The sequence below is a fragment of the Nicotiana tomentosiformis genome, chromosome 5 (assembly GCF_000390325.3).
Source record: "Nicotiana tomentosiformis chromosome 5, ASM39032v3, whole genome shotgun sequence".
Taxonomy (NCBI): domain Eukaryota; kingdom Viridiplantae; phylum Streptophyta; class Magnoliopsida; order Solanales; family Solanaceae; genus Nicotiana; species Nicotiana tomentosiformis.
The window spans coordinates 23,392,477-23,401,927 of record NC_090816.1 but is presented as its reverse complement, the minus strand read 5'-3'; the positions used below and the strand labels follow the sequence as shown (position 1 = coordinate 23,401,927).

Here is a 9,451-nt window from a genome sequence, read left to right as displayed (position 1 = left end):
CAAGGCACGTTAAGTTTTTATCATGATTTTGTGTCTCATCAATAAGGTTTGGCAAGAATTATCCATAAAATAAAATTGAAATGATGATTGACAATAAGGATCGATGAACAACTTGTGTGGGTATGAAACCATTACCGAGAAATACGCAAGACCTGCCATGCAAAACCAAACACCCCCCTCGGCCCTCGCTCTACTCTTTACCATTACATTCGTTTTTACCTCTATTATCTATACCGCTATTTATTCATCTATCTTCCAATCCTTCACCCCCCTACAAAAAGCAGTGGTATCGGCGATAGCCTCGCCGGTGTCCCATTTCTTTACCTTACAAAAATAAAAATAAAAACAAGAACCATTTCATAAGCAGAAACAAAAAAAATCTAGGTACCAAAGATTTTTTTACGTTTCCTGGCTGTCTTTTCTCATCCCCGAGATAAAAAAAAGCCAGGAAATTTTTCAACTTTATCCTGTTATTTGTATATTTTGGAGGCCATTTTGTATAAGTTCCTTCTTTAAAACTGTATTGGGTATTTGGGTATTATACTGCTTGATTAGTTTATATGCTGTATTTACGAATTCATGAGCATGGCGGATACTGGGGGAGAGAAGAAAAAAGTAGTGATAATTGGAGGTGGAGTTGCTGGTTCTCTTATTGCAAAAACTCTTCAAGACGAGGCCAATGTTTTTCTCATCGATACGTGAGCATTCTTTTCTGCTTTTTTCCACATTCTATCATTATTATTATTTCGCGTAAAGTTATACTAGCAAATAGGAAAAAAAATTAGAGACTCCCACATATATACTCAGTGGCATTCTCTAATACCCTTGATATTAGAGAAGTACAGGTTCAAATCTCACTGCTAAATTTATTGTATAGGAGACTCCAATAGATACAAACTGACTATAAGCCTTGGTCATTCTATCATCAGGTAAATGCTGATTATAACTAATTTGAGATTGAGGCTTAGTTGATTATTGTATGTTTTTATATACAAAGGATTTTATACAGCCGACACAAAATATTTTGGGATTGAGACATATTGTGTATTCTTTTAATGATCGATAGGGTTATGTGTCCCTCATTAGTTGAAGGAATAAGTTGTTTGTCTCATTATATAATCTTTGGCATTTTTTACCTCATGAGCTAATTTTTTGGGTTGAGTTAGGCCTAATTAAGGTCCATCTTCTTAGTATTAGAACAGGTCCATTCTTATTCTTGGGTTACCCTATGTTGGGCCGATTTACCCTATGTTAAGCCCTCATATATGTTGTTCACCACTCCAAATGTCCAGCACTGGGCTTGCGTAGGAGTTAAGTGTCCTACATTGGTTGAGAATAATCTGTCGTCACCTTATATGGTCTTGGACAATCCTCACCTCATGAGATAGTTTTTGGAGTTGCATTAAGCGCAAGGTCCATTTTCTTAATAGACAGCTTATTATGTAATCAACTTTACCAACTGAAGCAATTATTGGCGTTTTTCTTTAAAAAAATAACATGGTTAATTAATTTATTAGTTGTTGTGTGTTCTAATTAACTAAATGCAAGAAATGTGAACAGGAAGGAGTATTTTGAGATTCCTTGGGCAGCTTTAAGGTCAATGTGTGATCCTTCATTTGCCAAAAGAGCAATTTTTAGTCACTCCGAATACCTTCCCCATGGAAATGTCATTACATCTGCTGCTGTTGACATCACAGATAAGGAGGTAGTAACTGCAAAAGGCGACAGAGTTGCATATGATTATGTTGTGATTGCTACTGGTCATTCAGAAGTTGGTGGTTATACAAAAGATGAGAAGTTCAGTCAATACCAAACAGGTAACGTCATGGATCAGTTGATATACTTGTATATATAGATTGCATGATGATCTTTTATTTCCTTAAAACCTTGCTAGTAATGGAACCAAATGAATCCGAACAAAGCAAAATGAATATAGAGGATTCATACAATCAAACTCGAATAGTTTGCGATTGAGTTTTAGTTGTTGTGTACCTTTCCTGTTGAAATGCGAGAGGCGAGGTTGAGATGGTTTGGACATGTTAAGAGGAAAAACACAGAAGCCCCAGTTAGGAGGCGTGAGAGATTAGTCTTGGTGGGTATGAGGAGGGGTAGAGGTAGGCCAAAGAAGTCTTGGGGAGAGGTGATTAGGCGGAACATGATACAACTGGAACTTACTGAGGACATTACCTTTGATAGGACAATGTGGAGGTCAAAAATTAGGGTAAAAGTTAGTAGGTAATAGAGCATTTCCCTTTGTCTTCCTCATTCGATAGTATTAGTGTTAGTATGATATATTTTTATTCTTAGATTGCTAGTACTACCTATCGTTTAATTGTTATCTTGTTGTTGTTATTACTTGTTGCCATTACTTCTTTTCATCCTTTTTTTGGCCGAGAGTCTATTGGAAAGAGCATCTCTACCCTTTCAGGGTAGAGTTAAGGCTGCGTTCATCTTACCTTCCTTACACCTCACTTGTGGAAATCCACTGTATTTGTTATTGTTGCTGTTGTTCTTTCCTGGTTACAGGGCTCATGAACAGCTTCAGTTTTACTCGTTTTTCTTGGTTAACAGATCATGAAAAGATAAAATCTGCCAGCTCCATATTAATAATCGGGGGAGGACAAACAGGCATAGAACTAGCTGCTGAAATTGTTGTGGATTATCCCGATAAGAAGGTAACTATTGTGCATCGGGGATCAATGTTGTTGGAATTTATTGGAGAAAGGGCAAGCAAAAAGGTAGTGAATTGGCTAAAATCAAGGAATGTTGAAATCATTCTTGGGCAATCTGTAGATGTAAATTCTGTAAAAGATGGTCATGTTTATAAAACATCAGGTGGAGAAACTATAGATGCTGAGTGTCATTTTATTTGCATTGGGAAGCCAATTGGTTCGGGATGGATAAAAGAAACTGCGTTGAAGGATAGTTTGGACATTCATGGAAGGTTGATGGTTGATTCTAATTTGCGAGTTAAGGGTCGAAGCAATGTCTTTGGTATCGGAGATATTACTGATATCCCTGTAAGTTTTCAAGCCTTTCTCTAATCCCTTTTGTATTTGAAAACTCATATTTGTGATTGTGATACTATTTTAACAAATAAAATGATAATGGTAACAGAAAATGAAACATGTTTCCCTTACTGCCCTGGAAATTAGCTCGCTCCTTAAACAGCTGATTATAATGTAGAAACCGGAACAGATTGGGGGTAATGCTATGTCAAGAAATACCAAAGAGTTTATATTGAGCTCTTGTGCCAAATATTGCGAGATCCTTCTCAAGGAATCCCGTTTTTCCTTTTATTACTGTTGCGCTTTTGCTTTACTGAGCCGAGGGTCTATTGGAAACAGTATCTCGATCCCCACAAGGTTGGGGTAAAGTCTGCTTACACACTATCCTTCCCATACCCTATTATATGGGATTATATTGGATATGTTGTTGTTGTTGTTCTCAAGGAATCAATGGTTTCATGCTTGTTTTAGTCATGACTTGAGCTATTCTGCATTATGTGCAGAAGACTTCATTTTTTTTTCTTACATTATACCTTTTTTCTTGAATATGTACGCTCACGTAATGGATTAGCAAAACATTGGTCGAAGAGCCACCATGTATGCATCCTCTGTAAATAATCTCCATTTTGCACAACCTACCAGCTTGTGGTACATAATTTCTTTTAGATCTTATAAGCAGAGGCGGACCTATTTGTAAGCTTAAGGGTCACCAGACCTAGTAAACTTCAGTAAAAATCTTTTATATATATATATATATATATATATATATATATATATGTAACCTCTGTCTTTCCTTTCCCTCCCTATACAGCGAATCGAAATCTGAGTCTGTCCGGAAGTGAGTGAATCTCGGGGAGAGGCACGAACTTAAGGAGCTAACTTAAGCTTGGTCGATAGTCGTTCCAGTCCTAGCTGGTTCCATGATCTAGGAAGGTCACTCTATCTTACGAGACCTTAACTGGTATACATATATATGCGTGTGTATACCTTGAAACTGGTTAATTCAACTTACTTGACACCCTTAACACTAAAAGCCTTTAGGGGTACTAGTGGAGCAGAATACCGGTACCCCTGTCGTGTTAAAATCTTGGGTGCGCCTCTGGTTTTAAGCAGTGAGTCCTATATTAGGAGAGAGCTCTTGTTATGCTTTTGTCCATTTTTCTCACCAAGATTCGCTTACCTATATCTCGTTTTGATGTTATCTCTTTATTGCATGCAAAAACCAGCTTTGTATTATAATTGAGAAGCAATGGGAAGAAACATGGTATAAACTTGAAGGGTCGATTAGGACAATTTCACTTACTGCTTCTTACTTCCATTTTTCCATTGGTTTACTGTGAGTCTACAATATAAATGAGAATGACTTGTATTTGTTGTTATATCATGCATACATTTTATTACAATAAGAGATTCTGACTTAGTAGTGTTGAAAATCCAGGAACTTAAACTAGGATATTTGGCTCAACGACACGCAGTGGTAGCTGCCAAGAACATCAGACTATTAATGAAGAATCCAAGTGACAACAACTTGAATGTATATAAGCCGGCTTTGCCATTGTCATTAATTGCTCTAGGCAGAAGAGAGGCTGTAGCTCAGTTTTACTGTTTATCGATGATTGGACGCCTTCCAGGGATGATAAAATCTGGAGATTTATTCGTTGGAAGAACTCGGAGACAACTTGGTTTACTACCTTAACTTTCATAAACTTGTGTTTTATCTGCAGGTTTAACATGTATTCTTTTAGCTAGTTCCCTTGTAAACATCATAGTTGTTAATAATATGTTATATTCAATTACATGAGGTCTTATTCTTCTCTTTGATCTCCTCTTTCTGTTCTTGTACTACATTGTGGGGCTCTGCAACCTACATTTCCTCACTTATCCTCTGCTTGTTGTGAATGTTAGTAAACATATATTACAGTTTGCAATTTATTGTTGAATTTAAGTTTTACTGTTTTTTTTTTTCTTTCGTACCCCTAGTTAGGGCTATTCATTTGGATCGGATATCCGAAATCCGAACCGATCAGCTCAATTTCGGATTTCGGATTGTGTTTATTAAAATTTCGGATATTCGGATCGGATTCGGATTGGTATAATTGTAACCCGATCCGATCTGAACTCCGAAATTATTAGGGCATATATAAATATTAAACTTTAATTTCGGATAGTCAATACTTCCTTTACATCTTTCTCCAAGTTATTACCTTTACAATTGCTGGATTTAGCTATATTGGCACCATAGTACTCTCATAATTGCAAAAACATGAATCTTTCTTATTGTATCGCCTCTTTTACAAAGAAAATATACATATGAGTTTGCAACTTTAAGGCATAATAATTCAATCCGAAAATCCGATCCGATCCAAACTTTAAAATTCGATCCAAAATCCGAAAATCCGATCCGATCCGATCCGATATTAATTCGGATTCGGATTGTATTTTGTAGAATCCGAAATCCGAAATGTGCTAAATCCGATACAATCCGATCCATGCACAGCCCTATCCCTAGTCTTCTGTTACTACTTGTTGTTGTCTTTTGTTAATTCGGTTTTCTGATTGCATTACCTATTGCTAGTTTTGTATTTTTGCTTCGGTTGTCAGATCGGCTTGCTTGTGATTGTCCCTCCCCTCTCCTCTTCCCGAGCCGAGAGTTTACCGGAAACAGTCTCTCTGCCTTTTTAAAGTGCAAGGGTAAGGTCTACGTGAACTCTACCCTCCCCAGATCCCACTTACGAGACTATACTTGCCTCTGAGTATGTTGTTGCTGTTGCTACGACTGTGTCAAAAGAATCTACATTATCATATCACTTATAAAGCAATTAGTGATAAACCTCTATCATTAAACATTATTTCATGAGTAACCTCAAAAAAACAATAACCGACCTGCTACAATTGATTAAATTAGATTGATCGTGTAAGAAATCTTTTATAACTTAACTCCTACATTATTTCCACTCTTGACAATTTTTCATCATCATGAAAAAGCAACATAAGTAGCAGTCTCTTTCCCAATTCTTATAACTAGTCACCATTATTTATGTCCAAAAAGATAATGAAGGAGTATTTGTATTTTCAATAAATTCTTTTTTTTTAAAGTACCTTTTGACCCGGGTGAAGCATGATTATTAGTAGATTTTTGTCCAAAAAGCATGATTATTACAATATCAAGTCATAAAAAATATATCTATATATCTTTCTATTACAAGAAGTCATACCCTCCCCAGACCCCACAGTGTGGTAGGGGTAAGGTCTGCGTACACACTATCCTCCCCAGATCCCACAGTGTGGGATATTACTGGGTATGTTGTTGTTGTACAAGATGAAAAACAAGTTGAATGCAAAAAGCTCGTGACACACGATTGTTATAGCTAAACAACTAGCTTTAGGGTACGCGCTTTGCGCGTGTATATATATCAGTGAGTGTTAAATTATTAAAAAATTATATAAATATTATTTCCTCTATTTCAATTTACATAACACATATATATATTTATTATTATTATTATTATTATTATTATTATTATATATATATATATATATATATATATATATATATATATATATATATATATATATATATATATATATATATATAGATAGATAGATTCATGTGTATTTTTTAGTTGTTGACGAAAACAATATATACATAGTAATTAATATTAATCAAAGATCCAATGTTATTTGTTTTTAGTCCTCTTGTATTTAGAAAAATATAGATCGACTTGCGACTTTGAATAATTTTAATACAGAGTTTTAATTTTGTGAGTTAAAATTTTTCTTTTCTATTTTTTAGGACAAATACCAATAAAATTTGTTGTGTTCAACTTTTAGAAAATACAATTCCACCAACCAAAACTTAATTAATTTTGCTAGTAAACTTTGTGACTTTATTGATTACTGCGACTTTTGTACTAATAATCCATAATTATAACATTTACCAATTGATGAGATTTCTGACATTGACTAATTTGTTTGTTTGGTTGGAGTTACGTTTTTGTTGTTAAACTAAATATTTCATAACACTAATAATGCATCATCTTTCTACCTATTTAAAGGCTCTTGAGTCTTGATTACTAATTCTTGAGTCTTGATTACTAATAAATATTTCCCCTATCTTAAATTATTTGTCGTATTTCTCTTTTACATGTCTTTAAAGAAAATATCAATTAGAATGAATTTTTGACTATTTACCCTTATTTATGTCTTTAATATAATTTCTTTTCATTGAACATTTACTTTATTTATGTGTCATCTCCATCTTCAAGAATAATTACTACTAAGGATAAAATGGAAAAAGTAATTAATTTTATCTTAAACTTCTAAAATGATAAATAATTGAAACATCTTTTTTTAGATATTATGATAAACTATTTGAGACAGAAGGAGTAGATATTAATTCTTCATATTAATTGTGTATTGGCTAATTTTAACTCTAATTCCCTATCTAACTTTACTTTTAGAATAATCAATAGTACTGGATCAAAAAAAATAAATGGAAGAATCAATATAGTATTTCTTTTCTTCAAATTAAAAAGTAATAGCAATTCTTCATTTTTTGATGTTAATGTCTTGAATACAAATATAATGTTTAGTGGTTAGGTATTAAAACATTGAAAATTTGAATTCTTAAAACGTAGTTTAACGTCAAAATTAGTTGTTATATTTGGTCCTAAATATTAGGATTTTGGATTATAAAAGGAAATTTTTTGTTGATTTAAATGTTCTAAATATTGAGATTTCCTACTATAATAAATAAAGTGTAGTTGATTTCAAAATACTAAATATTAGAAAATTAATAAAATGACTATTCTATCCGGTGTGAATTCTATTTTTAAGGGTAAAAAAGGCGAACGATATTTCGCTAAGGGCATTAGTGCTTTTAATATAGTACTAGTATCTATGAACGTGTGTTGCACGTTAATAATGGCACGTGATAATTTAAACATTATTTATATGAAGGAACAATAAAATTTAATTAATGAGAGAAATTTTATGTTTAATAATACAACAATCATCTAAATGCCGAAAAATATTATTACATTAGCATAATACATGAATTTAAAATAAAAGAATATCATCAAAACGTAACAAATGATCAATTTTGTTATGTTAGTTAGATAATTGTGTATTATAGTTTAAAAGTATTTAATGTGGTGATATCTTAACGAACACTTCTTTGTGGATATTTTTTTTTTGTATATATTTCCTCCTAATACTTTAGTTGCTCTGCCTTAACCAGAACTCTTGTTGTCGATCTTGATATCCCAATGAGCCGTCTATCGAATCGTTGTAATTGACCGCTTGTGGAGATTGAAAGTGCAACATACAGTTGTTCGTGCAAGAAAATATATTGCGGTAAATATAGTCTAATATTTAGGATGTTTGTCCCTATGCTTTATTTATTATATTTGCAAAACATAAACATACTAAAAATTATTTTCATATAAATTTAAAAGGATATTCCTTAATTTCAGAAGACGAAAGTTGAATTTAGGGATAAGAATATACTTAGAAGCATATTAACCAGTATCATAATTTTTGCATGTATGACGTTATTATCAAAACTTCTATATACCATATGTGTGCTATTACATAAGTTATTCGACGTATCTAAGTTTTTCAGTAGCATGATGAGCATATTTTTCTTCAAAATTAACATATATACAATAGAAAATCAATTTTAACTTAGTCTATTATATATAAGGTGACACTAACATACGCAAGAAATAATAAACTTGACAACAAACATGTATGGTAGAAGGTCATTTGGTAGTAAAATATTTAAGTATTTTTCTTGCTAGTAACTATTGGTATCATTTTCTGCTGAGTCAAAAACTAAAAAATATTTTATTTTTATTATAAAATTTTGCAATCAACCTTTTATTTAGTTGATCAATATATTCATTTCTACTAGCTAAGGCATCTTTTTAATTTTATCGTGTGATTTACACAAATTACGTTTTAATCTAATGATAGAAATATTTCTCTTATTAAATGCACTACCATTACCATTGAGATTGATAACCATGTGTTCAGGAAGAATCAAATCATATTTTATTGGATGCTCTTCTTCGTTTCCGACACGAAACAAGAAGACACTGAATACTGGATCTGTTCTTACTTTATATTTCTTGTCAGTTGAATCTTTTTCATTTGAGGCAAGAAGTATAACTTTGGCAAGATAACTTTTACAGTCTCTGCTTTTGTCGATTTTGGAACTACTAATAATACTTGACAGAAATCACCTCCCAAATCGTTAATTTTTTTTCCAAATGGTTCATTAATATCCAATATATTTCTAGAACTCCGGACAATTATTTCGATCGTTTGACACTTAGCCATAAGTGCTTCATCCCATATTATCAATTTTGCTTTCCTTATAAATTTAGCACCATTTCTCTGCTTTGATATATTTGTGATGATTATTTAACCTGTTTGAAGAT

General features: G+C 32.8%; 1 protein-coding gene across 1 annotated transcript; it reads left to right on the top strand.

The window, feature by feature from the left end:
* The first annotated feature begins 255 nt into the window (after positions 1-255).
* Positions 256-4,804, top strand: LOC104086226 (uncharacterized). Its single transcript, XM_009590434.4, has 4 exons — positions 256-698; positions 1,561-1,817; positions 2,572-3,020; positions 4,447-4,804. The coding sequence occupies exons 1-4, from the start codon at positions 580-582 to the stop codon at positions 4,702-4,704; spliced, it is 1,083 nt and encodes a 360-aa protein (XP_009588729.1). The 5' UTR covers positions 256-579; the 3' UTR covers positions 4,705-4,804.
* The last annotated feature ends 4,647 nt before the right edge of the window (positions 4,805-9,451 follow it).